We start from the raw sequence: 19,613 nt of genomic DNA on the forward strand, positions 1-19,613 counted from the left end.
GCAGATTCCTGTGCAATACACTGGTAGTGTACTGGATACCCATGAAGGGTGTTAAGACCCTGTGAATCAGTCTGGAAGCATGAATCTCCAGATTAATCAAACAAAAAGTCCGTGCCAATTGGTAACCATAAAAACCAGTCAGCATTTCAATGCTAAGCTGCAGGCCTGTACAACAATTTATGCCACTAGTGTGACAACAACAGGACTCAATGTTGTAATTTTGGTGCTGTCTGTGTCTGGACAGGCTGAAGAAACCCGTCAGTGGCCTGTGCTTGGTGATGATATAGAAACGTTACCCACACAAATACTGGTGAAATTTAGTGACTACGTAAATAATGGTGAGTGCCTCTTTTTCCAGATGACTGTAGTTACACTGTACCTTGCTAAAAGTTTTGGAAGTGAAACCAATAAACTTGTCAGAGGAACCAATCCTGTGGGAGAACATCAAACCAGACCCATTGGAGACACATCAACTGTTAAGAAAATGGGCTTGTCTGCGTTGAAGTGGACCAAACGACAATCACTGCAGAGAACATCCTTAAGTTGTTGAGATGTGTCCTGACAATCTTTTGACTCCAGAAAGAGAACACCTTTCTTGTGCAGTTGATTCAGTGAACCCGTAATTTGTGTTGTGGAATAAACTTGTTGTAATAAGTAAGTTTTCCCATGATGGCTGGTAACTCTTTAATGTTATGGGACTCTGGAAAATCCCTGAGTCCTAATGAGTGTGACTGTGCTGGATGTATGCCCTGTGCATTAATTACATGATCCAGATATTCAATTTCTGCACAGTAAAACATGCACTTCACTTAACTTCACTCCAGGCCTGCTTCAGAAAGAACTTGAAATAAAAACTCTAAGTTGGCTAAATATTTCATTGACATGCAGATGGACACTACAACATGTAAATAGTTTGCACATGGAGGATACTTTGCTGTTAACTTGAACCCTTGTTCTGTATTTCTAGAGACAAAATAAGAAACAAGTGTTCAATGGGGCAATGAAATGTTACTTTTTAAATAATTAATAAAATATGCCCCAAACATTTAATTAATGCTAAAAGACATTAAAAATCACGGGAGCTAATGCACTGCTGAATGGGAGGCACTGGAACTATAGCCTTAAATTGGCTGATGGTTTTTTTAACTACAAGGGGGGTCGGGGTGTATGCACTGAATTACTGAAACCATTTCAAAAACACCACTGTCTTTCCATAGTCTCAATTCTTGAACACGCTTATCACAAATAGCAAGGGAGACAGGCCATCCATGATGAAAATGTGGTTGCACATTTCCTTTTAAAGTTATGTCCAGCTCAAAATCTTTACTTTTCCAAGATCTTCTTGAAATAGGTTACTTCATTTTGCACACAAATTATTAACACAATCTTGAGGGACATTAGCATTGATTTGAACCACAGTGTCCTGAAGTCCATGTCAGATAAGTCTAATGAGTCCACACCAAAAATATTTGGGCTGTCCCACGAACACAAGACATGAAGTAACATAGATTTACTAACATTACAAAATGTTTCAGGCATGCTGCATGCACCCATTACTGAAATATGGTGCCCATTCTATGCTGACAGAGTGGCATTAGTGGGCTATCAAACAATTCTCAAGTGTTTCTGTTCAGCAACATTACGGGAGCACTTTACCTAATTATAGTTTCACAGAATGCCGTGCCATATGCAAATGTACATATAGCTTATTTCTCTGCCATTTGATCACTTGTGAACATTTCTGTTTGTTCGGAGGGTGAGCCACTGATGGGGCCCCTAGCACTACCTCAGCTGATACTGCATTACTTGTACTGAAATACACTGTGATCTAGAGTCTGACTGCCACCTATCACAGCAGTTTTGCAAATACGCTGTTTGAATATGGCTGCACTTGCCACAGGAAAAGAATTTTGCCCCCTTGCATGGGCACTGTTTACTGCCACTTGCTGTTTAGTACTGCAGGTACAGTTTCCTTGCATTAGACAGCAAATTGGCACATGCACTGTGTGACTGACTTTTTTAACGCTTGGCTTTGTCTGCTGCTTGCCTTCTGACTGATTAGAGAACTGAGTGTGTTGTGCACTTTGAATTACAGAAATGGCCAGAGTCTCTAAATCTTACCTCTGACACACACACCTACAATGTCTGAGACACAATGATAGAAAGCATAGTTTATAAATTAGAATTTGGTGTCTTCAAAATAGCAGCACATATGTGTTCATCTGATACATTTTAGGTAACTGAATCACGGAGTACAATGTCACTGTAGGATACTCCGCATGAACACTTACATTTGCAATATCTGATATGCCTGCTCAGTTTTGTGACTCACTATTTGTTTGTCTAACCAAGCTGCTTCATAAGCCTAAAAAACAACTGATACATGCATCTGGGCAACAAAGTGCTCATATAACTTCCAAATTAATGACTCATAAGCGATATCCTCCAGATGAGAGCCCACACACTTGAAACACTTTGGCCCTCACATTAGAAATTAAATAAAATTTTCACTTGGTACCTGTCATGTCATAGGCAGAGAAGTTTGCTTCAAGTTGAGCATCATATTTAGTCCAGGTCCTCTTGCTGGCTGTGAAATTCTCAGAATTTGTGTGCAGCTGTAGTTTGTTGAGGTGCATTTGCTGTTGCAAGTACTTGCATCAGTTGAATGACACTCTGTACCAGTTGTTGAAACTATTGCCCCTGCATTGGACCACTTTTAGCAGAGAAAGTTCTTGTGGTGATAAAGACATGATAATATGCAGAAAAAAAATGACTAATAATATCACCCTTGACAGTGGAACAACTCTGCACCATAAGTTCCAAAGTCTGATTGCCAATGTTGTGTCACTGCTCAGAGGTAGAAATGGGCAATCCTAAAACATTAAATAATGGTGACACAATCTTAGCTGAATACATTTATTCTGTAAGACACTAAGCTTGCAAGGGCTTAGAAGCCCGTGAGTCAGTTGTCACATTGATATACTGTACAAATGATGGAGTGCCCAAGTCATTGGTAAATGTTCAGTTATATGCAGAGTCCTACTGCTTGGAATAATAATAATAATAATAATAATGGCGTGTGACAAGGGCCTCCTGTCCAGTAGACCACTCACCTGGTGCAAGTCTTTCGATTTGATGCCACTTTGGCGCCTTGCATGTCGATGGGGATGAAATGATGATGATTAAGACAACACAACACCCAGTCCCTGAGCGGAGAAAATCTCCAACCCAGCTGGGAATCAAACCCGGGCCCTTAGGATTGACAGTCTGTCGGCACTGACCACTCAGCTACTGGGGGCGGACACTGCTTGCTTGGAATGGGTAGACTGTGCTGAGCCCACTTAGCTTGTTGACATCTCTGTAGTACACTCAATAAGCTTCATGGTAATAACACTTCAGGCCAAATACAGACTGGCTGTTCAGCTCTGCAGACAAAAATAAATACTTGCCGGCAGCAGTGGCATGCTGAAGCTTCCTCTAATGCAAGGAATTAGGCTGTCTCATAGTTGGTCACTCCTGCAGGCAGCAACTATCTTCCTAGTGGTGTCGGTGGTGGTGCCAATTGTGAGTCTTGCACTATGATATATTAATGACAGCACAGGGGCCAAATGATGATAATATATATAAACTTGCCTTGCCCATGTATTGTTACACAGCATGAGGAGGGTCATTTGCAATAGTGGTTTAAATGTTGGTACATTTTACAACATGGTGTGGTCTACAACCTGTAGAAAATTTATGGAAAAAATGTATATGAAGTGCCTCATCTGTTTTTCACATTGTGGCTTTTTGTATTGTTGACGATTTGGTTTTTCCTGAACTCTTAGCCTATCAGGCTATTGACTCTTAAGATGTTGACCACATCATGTATGGTTTTGTATCAATAAAAATTCTGACCTTTTTCAGTGTATTGTGTGTGTTGGTATGTTGACTAACTGCACATAGGCTGCATATTTTTTTGTTTTAGATATAGCACCTTACATCTGTAAAGGTACAATATTACCTCATTATACATGGTCCAGTCCCATTAATGTGACCACTGCCTACATTCAGTCTCAATGTGCAATAACCACTCACAGACAGCAAGTGGTACCACTAGCAGTGGAGGGTATATAATGCATGTCGAGGAGGGGGTGATGCAGAAAGCAGTGCAGTCACTGTAATGCTGAAATGGAGTGATTTATCTACCATCAAAAAGGGCATAATCATTGGCTTTTGATCCAAGGTGGTAGCATTACCAAAATGGCTAAGTTTGTAAACTGTTTGCATGCTGCCATGGCTAAGGTATATCGTGCCTAGCAAAATGGCGCTACCAAAAACTGTGGTGCACCAAAGGCCACACATGACAGGTGGCATTTTCAGATGAATGATGTTTTATGCTCCATCGGACAGATGGTCATTGCTGTGTGTGTGGTGAAACGTCTGAAAGCAAATACCCTGCAACATTCGTCGGAAGGATCCAGGTTGTAGGGGTGAGTGACATGGTCTGGGGAATGTTTCTGTGGCATTCCCTGGTTGATCTCATCATTATTGAAGGTACAATGGATCAACACATGTATACACATATCCTTGGGGATCATGTCCATCCCTACATGCAGTTTCTTTTTCCTTGAAACAATGGGATCTACCAGCAGGACAATGGAACATGTCACACAGCTCGCAGTGCACGTGAGTGGTTCGAAGAGCACCAGTATGAGTTTACTTTAATAATACATGGCAAATATGTCACAGATCTTCCTGCAAAAATAATGCATGAAGAGACTGGGATTGTAAAAGAAGAAAAGAAAAGAGTGTTGTTTAATCCGGGCACTTAAAGGTGCTTTTATAATGAGAAAGCTGAGGGACTTGAAGTACTAAATTGTTGTAGCATCTTCCATGATCACTAGATTTAGCATCTTCTGATTCCCAGTTATCCCACATCAAAAGAAATTTGTGACAGGAAAAAAATTGAATTGAATGTATAGGTTACAGCAGATCTAATGGGATAATTAGAAAATGTCTCAGATTTTCATGTAAGGAACAGAATTTACTAGCTCAATAAATGACATGCATTGACCTGAAAAGGGGCTATATAAAAAACTAAGTGCATTTTTTTACATTAAAATATAGTTTTTCATTGTCAGGCCAAGAATTTTTCATGTTGCCGTAATACATTACATCCTGTATGGCCAACATGAAATATGTAAGTATGGTTTATACAAGAATGGTGTCCTCTTAACAGGAATGAATATACACTGATGCACTTCACAGTAAGCTATTCAAGTGATAATGTTCTTCCAGTACAGATGGTGACAGTTCCTGTTATCAAAATATTGAACATTTTTAGTAATTTTCCTTGCCTGGAAAGCTCAGTTCAACTTGCCATTAAAATCAAGACTCTTTAAGCTGTTTGTAAACAGATTCATTAATCACAGATAATAATTAACACCTCTGAAGGCATGATGTAGAAACTCCCTGTTTTTATTTGGGTGTAGATGGAGGGTAGTAATGTCAATTATTCAACTCAGCATTCTGTGGACAGTTAGTAACCATGCCTGAGTACATAATAGATGTATCTCACTTTCTGAAAGAGTGGTTTGTAGTTCTGAGCATAATACTGAAATACTAAATGCTATGACAGTGCAAGGAACACAATTCAAGCAATTCACAGATTTTGAGAGTGTTTTCATTGTGAACTTCCAGGACATTGGATGGTCCTTCAGGATAACTGCCCAGCATGTTCATATTGATAATCAAAGATACATTCACATACATGTAATATTGTGTCAGCAGCTTATAGAATCATACCGTTGCTTCAGATGCACAGCCGTTGCTGACCATATAGTGAACACATCACAAAGTAGGACAAATGTTGCGCCAAGAGTGTCATCTAAGACCATTAGAAACTGACTGTTGAATGGTGACTAACATATATGTAAGTGAGTCATGTTAGCAGTGGGTCACAGAATTACAAAGTCTCACTAACCATTATCAGCAGAGACATGAAATAGTGTATTGTGAAATGTCATATGCAGATATCATGATAAGGGAAATGTTCCAGTTTGCTCCAGGCAAAATTGTACAAAAGGAAGCACAAAGAATCCCTGACCATTTGTCAGAGGAGGAGTCAAATACATGAACCCATTTGAAGTGCCCCATGATGCTGGCATCACACACACTAAAAAGGCCATTCAGTGTATCCTACTACTTACAAGCTTTGTTTCAGTTGATATCACCATAAATTTAGGATAGATATCAGGAACCTTTAAGATACTCAGTCTGATCAGAAACCTCCTAGTGTTAAAGGTGGAAGGTGAAGACAGGTCATTGTGAGACACCTTTGTATGGCTCCTCGTCTGATATTTGTGTGATATGTGTAGCTGAGCTAGTGCCAGCAAGTAAACCATCCTGCCTGTATGGATAGGGCATTGGCTGAATGGGGTCTCTTTCCAAATAGTAACTGAAAATAAAATAAAAATTTCCAAGGGTACATTATATGTTTCCCAGAAGAGGTGGACATTGGTAACAATGTAGGAAGTAGGAAGATTTAATTACATTTGTGATATACACTTTAGAATTATAAAAATTTAAAAAATACGCATAGGAAGAGAGACTGGAATGAAATTTTACAAAACTATGGCTATATGTACTCCAGGATATGAAAGTGAGGAATAGTTCCTGAAAAAAGATGAAGTTTAAAGGCAGTAAAAATAGTTTAGTGTAAAGAACAATAGGGTATACAAGAAAAAGAAAAAATGTAGCATATAAATGAGGACAGAAAAATGTATAAAAAAACTAAAGGAGATTGCATAAAGCACTACAGAACAAAATGGACAAATCATTTAGATAAAATTAACCACAGTTGCTTTCCCAAAAAGATATGTGCTTACCATATAATTGGATGATGATCATTGGCACATCCAAGGAAAATATGAAGTCATCATTATCACTAAAAAGTTGAACTGTAACAGATTAAATAGCCCAATATTTGAAGGAAGAAGGAGTACTCCTTAGGAAAAAGAGAAGACCAATGTTTAATACCCTACTGGAATAGAGATCATTGGAAATTATACAGTAGTGCAACTGGATAAGGGTGTGAGAAATTAACTTTTGTCTTAGTTAGGGATATTTCTGAAAATATGAATTTATATGGCCTGATGTGGCTTTGAACTTCACTCCTCTAAAATGCTATTTCAGCATTACCTTAGACATCACCTTAATTTTTTTGAATATATGATTAGAGTATCCTAGGACCCTCTATTTCTCACACCACACTCTATAACTGAAGTCTTTGGAACAATCTACAGTCAGAAACTAACATTTTCTTCTGTGCACTTTCTTGTCAGGTGATGCCTAGATGTCATGTTTGCTTGTCACTTCATTCTTCTAGATATTGAGTTGTGATTTAACTTACTGGCATGTTTTTGTTTTAATTTTTATTCACAAAGGTCGATAGCATTGTGTTCAAGTATAACAAGTTGCCTTAAGTGACTTCTTTATTCCTTTATTTCTTATGAAATATTGTAATTGAGTGTAATGTTTAACAGACTTACAATGACTTTTGAATTATTGAACTGTCTTGTGTGGGATGGCCAATGCTGCCTTCAGTTGGACTGTTGTTTTATAGTAATGATTCTCCAGAGATAAGTCCATACTGAAAAATGTGACAGATGTTGAAAGTCTGCAAGAAACTGTCTGGTCTCTTAAAGATAACCTCTTAGTATGTGTTGACCTACATATTATTTTACACATTGTACTTTTGCTATTGAATACTCTGCTAACTAAGCTGGTGCCATTAATGACAGGCTTAAACATATTTCCCTTCAAAAGTTGGAGATGATTAATCCTGCAATCCAGAGCAGTGTTACATCTTATTTTAAGTAATTAATAAGGAAATAAATGGAAAGAGGGGTACCACCATTAATGTAATTTGAGACAGTCATACAAAAATTAATATATCTGAGATTGTTCTGTGGTTTTAGGAAATACTTTGACATAATTTATTGTAAATTGTGAAATTTTGCTGGCGAAGTTGAAATGATTTACTATTTTTGGCAAGGTAATACTGGAACAGATTTGTTTTCTTCAATTATGAACATCAGTATTAGTGAATGCTGAAACAGTTGGAATACCAATTTTAAGAAAAAGCAGTTACCCACCACCTTAGAATAACTAGCTAATAACTAAATATTTTCCTCTGTGTTTCTAAATGTTTTACTGTTGATTGAACATAAAGCTACATTGGGGTTAAAATAAAATTTAAATGCAGCTAAATGAGAAAAATAAAAAAAAATGGAAGAGTTATAAGCTTTACAAAATGTACTATATTCTCTAACACACATATCACCCTGTGTTATTAAGATATATAAAAATTACTGTATTTATGATGGATATAATATATTGAGGAAGATTTAATTTTGCTGATATAGGTGATGTAGACACTTGACTTAATAGAACCACTAATCAGCGTCCACATATTGTAACAAAATCTTATTTATAGATTATTTATTACAATCCTATATTTAATTATTCTATCTGCACTAATATTTAGAATTAGGATTCTCTGAAAATGTAATTTTGAATGACATTTGCATGGTAATGGCATGACATACTTATTTTGGAACTGAAGGCACATATTATGCATGATTTGCTTCAGCTTTACACAGCTTTACAGCTAGTGTGGTAATGTATGCGATTTTCAACAAGTCTCCATCATTATCACCTGTAGCACCCACTTCCAAATATTTATTGTTCTACCAGCTAGGGTCACACACAGCATCACAGAATAACAATATGTTATATATTTATATATGTGTGTGTGGAATTCATATTTGATGCAAGTGATTCTGTGTTGCTTAGTCCAATACTGTTTCCACTTACTCCCCAAAAATGGTTAGAAATTTCTGAAATGAATTATGAAGCATCTGCATATTCATTGATGTTTGAGTAACAAACCGTTCATTGTGACAGTACTAAAAGTTAACTCTGCTAGCTGACCACACAAATGACACATATTGAAATTATTCACCGAACTGCTAGTATTCAACACAGATATGAAACAGCAGCTTACGGAGCAGCTGTCGTGCACAAAATACAAGATTCACTCACTTATGCTAAGTGCACATGAATTTTCTCAGCTTAATTGCATCAAATTCTTTCACTTTTATTGGCAGTTCTTTTCCATACAACAGTTTTCATTGCTTGTGGCTTTTTAAAATAATGTCCTATGACTGGTGTCAGAAACAGAACTCCTCCAAGCTCTTAAATGGCAGATCATTTAAGCTTTGATATAATGAATCATATTATGGCAGCCTGTATCTGAAGCCACAACATTTTATAGGCTGTGGAAACTAAACTGAAGCATATGTGATGTACCTACCCAGGATAACACACTTATGAAAACTTAATTCATGAGTTTTCTGTGGAAAGGTCAGTATTGTACACGAGCTGATAACTATTTGGGAAGGTCTGCTACATGGCGGGTATTTTTTTATTTGCTAGATTAGTTTTCGGGAGCTACATTGTGGGCGGATCATATGAACTGAGGATGCTGCCTGCACCACCTAAGAGCCACAGACACCAAAATGGTCCACTAGAATCCTCCAGTGATGACTGCAAGAACCTACTCTGTCAGAGCAACCTTACACCAGCCGCAAGAACCTTCTCAGTCGGTGACACACACCCATAGTCCTCTACATACACGGGTTATTGTTTTGTTTTATAGGTAAGAGCTTGCAGGATTGCTTTTATTTTTTTAAATGTGCATGATTCTTATAGTTCCCTCCTGTACCAGGATATTTTTCAGCCAGTTGCGAAGTTGGTTACTTTATTTCTCACACTTCACCCAGTATTTGGTTTGTTAGGTATAGATAAGTCACTGCTAAAAGTATTGTTAATTAGGTCAATAGCAAATGGGTTTCATTTCAAGAATCTTCATTGTGTATAAAACTAATTTTTTGGTCAGAATTTGTGAAGTTATGTCAATAACACAGAAACATGTGAAGCAAAATTTTCAGTCATATACATTACCATTATGTCTACTTTCAAAAGATAAAGCACTCAAAAACTAAAATAAGAGTGATTCATACTGCAAATGATTAGATCTTTAGTTTTTCTCACCAAACAAGATGTAAATCTTGGTGTGAATGACACAGCCTTATGTTCTTTTGGAGCTGGAGAAAAAAAGGGGCACAGAGCAGATATCCGGGTGTGAAGGAGAAAAGGAAAAAATGTAGGAAACAGGAATGAGGTCAAGATAGACCAGCAGGTGCATGGGGAAACAAAATCCAGAAACAGGAGGTTGTCACTTCTTTTTGAGCGATGAGATTCTCGCTTCCTTTCCATCTGTAACCAAAATATAACAAGTCTCTCTTGACATGGCTTCTGGCACATACTCTTCCTTCGTTCCCAACCTCTTCATTTCTCTTCTTAGCCCTATTTTCCTTCATGCTCTAAAAATAGAATCCTATTGTTCTGAAGGGTTAAGATTTCATTTTCCCCATGAATGTCTTTATTAACCATGCCTATATTTGCGTCCTGTTTGGTGAGTAGTTCTATCCTATAACTCATTTTCAAAATTATTGAGTTTCATACCAAATTTCTTTGTCATTGAGTTAAAATTGGTGACTTGTCACCAACATATAATTTTAATTATGTGTTCTAAGAACAATGTCATTTGGAAAGTTACAAGACTGAGCTTGAGGAATTACAAAAGATTGATGGAAAGAAGTAACAAATTTGTAAAAGTGTCTCAGGAATATGTGACAGTATTTGCATCTGACCCTGCCATAATCATGGAAGGCAGAGAAATCAGAGAAAATAAAAAAGTAATCTGGGTCATGGTATACCTTTATTTGTATTCCACTACCTTGAAGAATGCCAATGTAGCCTTTGCTATAAATTATTGTTCACATTTTATACAAGAGTACTACAACAAAGTTATTTGAGACACCTTACAGAAATCTCAGTCAGCTGGTCAGTATGATGTAAATTTGTATAGTGTAAAACTTTGTTTGCTGTTAACAGTCTGTTTGTTATATATGTTCAAAAAGAGATTAATTTTTATGACACATGTAATGTAAGTGGTGAATGTTGTTGGACCATTATTTGTGTCTGAGTGAACAGTAGTGCTACAAAAACATTCTTTTTGTATAAAAAAATCTACTCTTACCATACGCTTGAAGGAAATGTGTCCATAAATAAAAAATGCACAACCCAGATTACTAAACATTTATAGTTTTCTGTATATAACATATGAGCCTTTAACAATACTGTCATTTTCTTTGTTAATTACAGATTTTACATTTGGAATTTGTGGTCAATAATTTCTAATAAATCTGTCTAAGAATTTGGTTGCTGTGCAAAAATTGCAGGCATAAATCTCTATCACTACATCAGTTTCTGTCATTTCAGAACTAGATTCCTTGGCATTGCAAACTGGAATGCATGGCAGATCAAACTGGCATTCTTGAGAGGCCATAATAGGTATTCAAAGCCCTTACAAAGCTGTTAGTGTCATTTTGACCATAGCTGTCTCACATTATGAAGTGTGTAGTTATACACAAACTATGATTGGATGAAAGGAATTATTATTTGAGGAGATAAGATTCATGAACATCAGTGGAGTTTTTACAGATAAACACAATATAAAATTGTCAATTGTCTAGGTGGATGAGCTGAGGTTGCACAAGCCAAAGACTGCCACGCTCATCATCTTCTGGAAAAGTATCAAGATCACATGTGTGTTGTTTCTAAGTAGGTGAAAGTAGGAAGTGATCAGCCCCTCTCCATGTTATGGGTGAATGGTTGGGTGAGTAGAGTGATGAAGAGATATTAGGCTACACCCAAGTCCCACCTCATGTTTTGTGTTGATGTCTCTCAGTTGTGCATGGTTACAGCATATTGTGGTGAGTAACAAGTCCCAAACAGAGCTCAGCTTGTACCTTCTGTCTCTGCTCATGAGGCCGTTACCACTCCTAATTTGAATGGCTTCATTTATTATATTGTCCTACAATCCACATGTCTGCACAGCATTCCTGTCTGTTTGAAATGGAACAAACAGTCTTTGTACAAGGTGTGTTAAATGATTGTAGATTGTCTTTTTGTCTTAGGCAAACATAACTGGCATACTCCCAGTAGTGCTGCAGAACACAACATTTTTACTGCCTATCGTAAGGCTACTTGCAGTTGCATTGAGTGCAGTAGATGCAGTTCACCGTGTTGGTTGGAAGATAGCATTGATGTATTCTTCCTTGTTAATTATGGCCAAAGCTCTGTGTATCAGAGTTCTCAAAAGAGTCCTTGATAAATCTGGATGGTGGCAGCTGGATGTATGTAAATAGAGATGCAATTGAGTCTTTTCCCTGTATACAGTATGCCATCTATCTTCTTCCAAACCAAATTCTTGAGGACTGCTTGATAGATGTCTTCCTCTACTTTCATGGTAAATTTCATTTCATGGTGAAATTTATTGAGGTCATCACTACCATGTGGCACCTTTGAATGTTAGAATAATCTCTTAATATTTCTGTCAGTACAATGGAATATGAGATGGAAAGACACACTTGCTACCATTTTAACTGTAGGTTTGTTTGGTTTCTAGGGAAAAATATTGTTTTATTTCAATTTTCTAGAGCAGTGCCGCAATCAATGGCCTTTCTGGGTGTTTTTCTGTAGAAAACAAGTGTATGAAATCCAAATTATTATGAACTCAAAATTAACATTTACCTCACAATGCAATAAAATAGTGTTGCCCTTATCTTAATTGATACAACTGGAAATAAAAACTGAAGAGCAACTGTTGCACTCATAGATCATTTGGAATGTGTTCGGCAAACTTCCTGTAATGCAATAAAAAATTAAAATTTGTATTGTTAATAAGCATAGTTTGTTCTGAAATTTTCCCATAATACAGATTATTGTCAGTTTGTTACAAATATGAAAAAATATATGCCTGTGATTCACTTCACTGAATAAAATGTGCAAGTATAACACACAGAGTACTGAAAGTCAGTTATTTTCACAGAATGCTCTTGTTTTAGTTCATACTGAGTTATTTTCAACTGTACAGAGCCAAGCAATAGGATTAAATTCAAGCAGCACATGTTTACAATTCTATTCACATACAGTTGTTGGAACAGTGTCATAGATTATGTCAAACATCAGTTTAGTTAGTAGATTTGTTCATTTCACTCTATCTGATACTTTGTTCTTATGTTACACGTGCACATCTTGTGCACAGTATTTTCATTCCAGTAAATTTCTGATTGTAGCTTTACAGTAGTAACAGAAATATTGATTGACATTGAGTTTCACTTAAGAGTATGTAGAATGTAATGTGTGTGTAAAATTTTTCATCCATTCATTTACATTTATGTTAAAAGTTTATGTTACATTTTCAGTTATTTGTGTACTCTTTTGTGATTCAAATCAAACCCTGTTGAAGAGTTAGGTTGCGTTATTTTCATAACATTAAAAAAACTGCCATGTTCCATTATTTGAGTATTTACACTGCATTATTTTATATAGATATAGATATGGTATTTGAGATGCTTCCACCTACTTAATGACATGTTTGAATAGTAGTTTCTAACATACTGTCATAAAGATAGCTTACTTTTATGTTCATTACTGCCATTTTGTTTTAGTAGCTGCATCAGAATTCTTGTAGCCCACTTCATTGTGACCATTAATTTTTTTTCTTTTGCAGCTTATTAATGAGTACTATTTAAGTATATTATGCTTATACCACCACAGAGTGCATGATGTATTGTGGAGTATGTATGCAAATAATTTCAACAGCTATTTTATGGCTGTCATTTGATAGCTGACTAGTATTGAAAGAATTGTCTGAAAATGAAAAGACTATTAATTGTTATATGGTAAATAAATAATAGTCTTCAGAGTTTTACTGTGTTAAATTAAATTGATAGAATAGGTCATATCAGGTCATTAATTTACTGTTTTTCTGACACCAGGTCAGTGGTATATCAACAGAGATTTTTAGGCAAATTGAAACAGTAGAAAATGATCATGATGCCACAACTGCAGCAGCCTTGGAAGCTGTGGAAAGAAGAGGAGAGATGGTTGTACGGCTTCTCGACCCAAGGCATTTGGGAAGAGCAGCTGCAGAGGCGGCAAAGAAGTTCTTAGCTTTACAGGCAAGTATTAATATTAAACAATGGATATTAACAGCAAAATTATTTCTAGCACACAACATAAGAGCTGTATAATTTAACTATCAATTAAAGGTGTTTCCTAAAGAGAATAATTTGGTATTTTTAGGATGCCAAACATTTTGTCCACCTTGTGGAAATTGTGAAGCGCCCTGGTCAAACTCTGGGTTTGTACATCCGAGAGGGTAATGGGCTTGAACGTTCTGATGGAGTATTCATATCTCGAATTGCTCTTGAATCAGCTGTATACAACAGTGGATGCCTCAAAGTTGGTGATGAAATTCTAGCTGTCAACATGGTGGATGTGACTCGGATGAGTCTGGATGATGTAGTCATAATTATGTCGATACCTAGGCGGCTGGTGCTTGTGACAAGACAGAGAAAAGCAGGTGAGTTTAGAATGAGATAATGTAATATAATTCATATCAACATACAAGGTAATTCCAAAGAATTCCTGAGTTGGATATTTTCATATCTACTGTATATTACATTTCTCAGTATTGCAGATAACATAGTTCTACATGAATGTCATTGATTCTACCTTGTCACTGTATAGGTGGCATATCAAAATGTTGTTATCATAGAAATTCAATCACAGGATAAACAGAATAAAAAGATGTTCAAGAAGCAGCAATGCTTGAGAGTGGTAATTAGTTTAAATCCACAATCTGATTAACAGTGGATCACATGATAACTGGTATGTTATAAGTCTACCGCAAGATAGCATACCAAAGACAAATATAACCTATATATGATAAAATTTTCTCAGGTGACCAGTTGAGTGGTGGTCATCTTGTTGCAGTGTTTCAATGAGTTTTGTATCCATCATATTCAGGCAAAATGTCAGAATGCTGTGTTCTGCATATCTGTATAGCCATTGGACCACTGATCTCTTCTTTGTGTGGGCCAATCACATGCCTCCAGGAAAGGGTGCCGTGCCGGTGAGGGGGAATGTGGCATGGTCCTGATGTGGGCATCAAGTCCTGGTGTTTGTCCTTTCTGTCCACAGATGCCACTGCCTTCAGAACAGATCATTTTGTCATATTTTCATAGTCGCAGACTCCCACAATATGCTGAGTTGAAACCCGCTATCCTAGTTTATTAGGGTGTTGTGCAAATGTATCTCTACCACCTCTTTGACAACTGAGGCTCAGAACCCATTGGCGCTGCATAGGTTCTTAATTTGTTCAAAATCAAAGGTATATTCCTCGTTGAAGCTATGCTTTGCTGCCGCAGACTTGTCCATCTACCCTAGTCGAATGTTTTTGATGTGTTCCATGCAGTGCTGTGAGATGCATCACTGTGTCTGTCTGACGTACTTGCTGCATCCTACATTCACACTCAATACTCTAAATGCCCAAGAAGATTTTATCATTGAAATATTCCGAGAAAGCCTGCAAACACATATAACCTATGAATGTAAAATAATCAACAGTGGCAAACATAGCCTTTGAATAACTGGGGAATGATTTGTTGTCTTGTAGAATGATAGCACACTGTTTTTCAAATTCTAATTTGTCCCTTTTCTCCTGAAGAAAGCAGATGTAGAAGTAACTTTTATAACATGTACATTTTCAGTCTCTTTGAAATGCTACTTAAGTATTGTATGCGCAGTAGTTTCATGACACTGTAAAAGTTTAGTTTGAAATGTAGTCCCTTATAGTGATGGACATTACTTGATACCAAAACATCCATATGTACTTTTAAACTATGTTTCAAATGTTAGTACAGTTATTTAGTATACATTACAGAAAATATTGATTATATGCCATCAAAGAGACTTAAAAAACTTGCTTTTAATGTCTAGGTATTGGATATTCATATTAACATTACTTTCAATCATTGTTGTTCAGGAAAAGGTGGTGTGGTCTCACCACATCTGCAGCCCCGTTCAGAACATAAACCACCTCCTGTTGTAGTCATTAAGAAAGAGTTACGAGAAGATGATGAAATGGATGATGCTGATGATTCAAGCTCAAGAAGGCATGGTGGTGATGGCAGGGAAATGTTGCCATCTTCTAGGTACTTACATATGTATCTATATCTATACCTATACATGTTGTAGGGAAGTTCCAGTGGAACATATAATACTTTGAGTAAAATAGAAATACCGTTGGACAGTAGATAGCATGCTTAAGAAAACATTATACAACTGCAAATAACTTTTCACTGAGTGAATACTGTACTTACTTTTGTATCAGTCCATATTATTAATCACAAATATATGTACAGGAGTGGCATGATAAGAATCCAAAGGCACTAGAGCAACAACCTACATAAAGTTTGCAGACAGCCATAACAGTATGTCCACACCACCATCTTCTGAGGTAATAATATTCTTAGCGACTATAGTGTTACCCAAAATATGGTTTTGTAGGACAAAAACGATAGCAACTATCCAAAGCAAGGAAGAGTGCATATTTCAGAAGGAATAAATCAATGAATGAATAAGTATAAGAATTGGAAATTACTCATATGGTGAAGACTGCAACATATAATTTTGTGAATATGTTGTCCAAGAAATATTATCATCTGTCTGAAGTCCCAGAAACCTTACTTTTACTTCACTTGTTGTTTAGACTGTCCCTTACTGTTTTGCAAGAGCTGTTATTTGTGTTTCTTGTATTTGTAAATAGCTTTTTATCCATGGCTTCACCTGTATACATGTATGTCACATATATTGTAAATAAATATGTCTGATTCTCTACTGGTTTACAACATATGATTCCAGAGATGGTCTTAAATTTATCTGTGGTATTTCCCTATGTGGTATGAGATTTGTTCCCAAAACACATTGATGAGATTATTGGCTTGCTGCAGTGCTCAGGCTGAATGGTACAACTAAGACACAATTTGCACCTCATACTTTTAAAGCATTCAGAGTCAACTAATTACAAGAATGAAATACTGACAGATCATTTTAGAACATTTTTACATATTACCCCCTTCTGATCTCCATCTATGCCCTCATTCACTAACACAGTAGAATGGTCACCATTGTTTTCTTACACTATTTCTTTATTTTTCAAAGTAATGAGCAATGTGTTTCAAATATATCCTGAAGTCTTTGTTCATGTGGCCATAGTGCCCATAGTTGCAGAATTATATAAGATGTTTCATTTACTGACCACATAGAGGAGGCATCAAGTAGCATAAAGAAAAGACTGCTAAGCCTTTAGCTTTTGGACAAAATATTCCTTCTTTAGAAGCAATAAATATGCACACTCATATAAGCATAAAATACACACACACGGATAGTGACTATAGCCACTTGGGCCAAAGCAGCTGTGGACAGTAGTCATGTGTTTGGGAGTTGGGCTTGTGTGTGTTTTCTGCTTCTGAAGAAGGACTTTTCTCTTCAAAAGCTAAAGGTTTAGCAGTCTTATAATTGTGTCTGTCTGTGACTCAATGTGTCCTCTACGTTGCGAGCAGCAATCTATCCTTTTCATATTGTTGTTCTCCATCCTGAACTTTCCATTGTTTTGTTTATAAAATACACATTTTTAGTAGTTGAAATGATAGATTTTAAATATATTATGTAATTTCTTACAGAGAGTAGTGTACAATTACGTTTTTCATTCCCAGGCAATAGAAATGGCATGCCTTACAATGAAATTTTTTCCTCTCTTCACTTTCTAGACAGTTTAAAATTGTTTATCTCACACGTTTTATCTTCCTGAATATCCATTCACAATTACCAAGTGTACTGGGCTCATTGTTGTGATCACAAGAATGTGCTTGCAGTATTTGCATGTTACTGTCACATGTGATGATCATTTTGGAGCTGGTTCAACTTGAAAGCTCCCCATGAAAAACAAGTGACTGTAGATCAATGAAACTTTGTAGAAACATATGTAAGGAAATGTGAAAGAGAAATAATGAATAAACAAATAAAAAAGCTCCCCAACAGCTTTTCCAACAATTCCATCTGCCATAGAATGGGATATGAATCCACAGCATATTGCAAATTGATCATGTGTTTAAAATTGCCACAAAGGCTTATGGTGCCATCAAGCTTTTGAATCACCACCAAAGGGTTGGCCCACTGACTCAATAAAGTAGAAGAAATGACACCTTAACTTGCCAGTGTTGCAACTGAGCCTTTACCCTGTCACACATGGAGAAGGGGATGGTGCAGGGACAACAAAATTTCAGGACTCCCAATGGCTTAAGAGAAACATGTGCCTTGAAATTTTTCTGCCCAGCCTGAGGTCTTCTCAAACAGTGGCTTGTAAGGAGTCCAAATCATGAAAAGAAATGGGTTGATACACTAAATGCACTTTGTCAACAATCTGTAAGTCAAAAACATAAAAGACAAAGCTCCCAAAGATATTTTGTGCAGTTGGTAAATTGACCACTAGCAGTGTAAGTTGCCATTCCCCATTTTTGTAACACACAGAGATGGAGAATTTCCCTCACATGGGAATGCACTGTTTACTGTAAGACACATCCTGATTGAGCAGCAATTGCAACTCTGGGTGACACGTGTGGGGCATTGGAGGCAACCCTAGAGTCCAGGGATAACACCGGGTTACCTGACAAGTGACTTGTAGCTTGCTGACTGTCACAAACAGTTGCTGAACATCCTATCTGATGGCACACACATGGCCTCCATGTGTGGGCAGTCTTGACAAACATGCAGCAAATGAACAACTGACAATCGGGGCAGGACCAGTGGATCACCCAGTTAGTGAAAGGTAAATGACACCAAGGGCCTAAATATCACCATGGGTAGGAATTATGGAGCTGTAAGTGTCATGAATTCACCGAGCTTGGCATGGGCAAAGGTGCACACTGCCGAGGTGCTGTTGCACCAAAGTCATCAATGGCAGCAACACACGGTGACTCATATGGATGCGAGGCCACTTCAGATACCCCACGGAGCACCGGGCACTGTTGATCATGCCATTTTGCCACCTGTCAATTATCAGAAAGGATGTCCTGAGCTGCCGTCACAATCTCATGTGATTCCACAAATTCAGCAACATTGGCTAAATAATGGTCTGACAAGAACAATGCCCAAATCTGAATCTCAGGATCAGGAGCTAACCAGACAACAGTCACATTCCAAATTAGTGAGTCTGTATGAGAGGTATTTTGGACACTCAAAATGACATTTGCCTGAGAGGTCTTGCAAATTGGTGATTGAGGCTGCATGTGACTCTCCAGAGCTCTTGCAGCTCTGGTTAACTGCAACCATGCTGGAACCACATGGGTTTGGAGGCCAAAATACTGCATAAGCAACTGACAAAGCTCATCAAAGGGAAGTTTCTCAGGTTCAATAGTGGGCTTCAAATTTTGGACAACATCATATAAGCCTGTCCTTCTGGATGATAATAACTGGATTTGATGATACGCCTTACCTCCCACCTCTCTGTAGACTCATGGAAACTGGAAAAGGTCATCTGGGGTATTGGGGGTAGAGAAGAAAAATGCACCGTGAGTGGGTGGCCACCTACT

The 19,613-nt window shown here is 37.2% G+C and overlaps 1 protein-coding gene across 1 annotated transcript in view; it reads left to right on the forward strand.

The window, feature by feature from the left end:
• LOC124722893 (rho GTPase-activating protein 100F) overlaps window positions 1–19,613 on the forward strand; it is an 800,721-nt gene that overhangs the window by 551,996 nt on the left and 229,112 nt on the right. The window contains exons 4-6 of the mRNA XM_047248035.1: window positions 13,956–14,138; window positions 14,263–14,542; window positions 16,007–16,175. Coding sequence (XP_047103991.1) covers window positions 13,956–14,138; window positions 14,263–14,542; window positions 16,007–16,175 — 632 coding nt within the window. The remainder of the gene's footprint in view (window positions 1–13,955; window positions 14,139–14,262; window positions 14,543–16,006; window positions 16,176–19,613) is intronic.

Source organism: Schistocerca piceifrons, chromosome X (genome assembly GCF_021461385.2).
Source record: "Schistocerca piceifrons isolate TAMUIC-IGC-003096 chromosome X, iqSchPice1.1, whole genome shotgun sequence".
In the NCBI taxonomy this organism is placed as follows: domain Eukaryota; kingdom Metazoa; phylum Arthropoda; class Insecta; order Orthoptera; family Acrididae; genus Schistocerca; species Schistocerca piceifrons.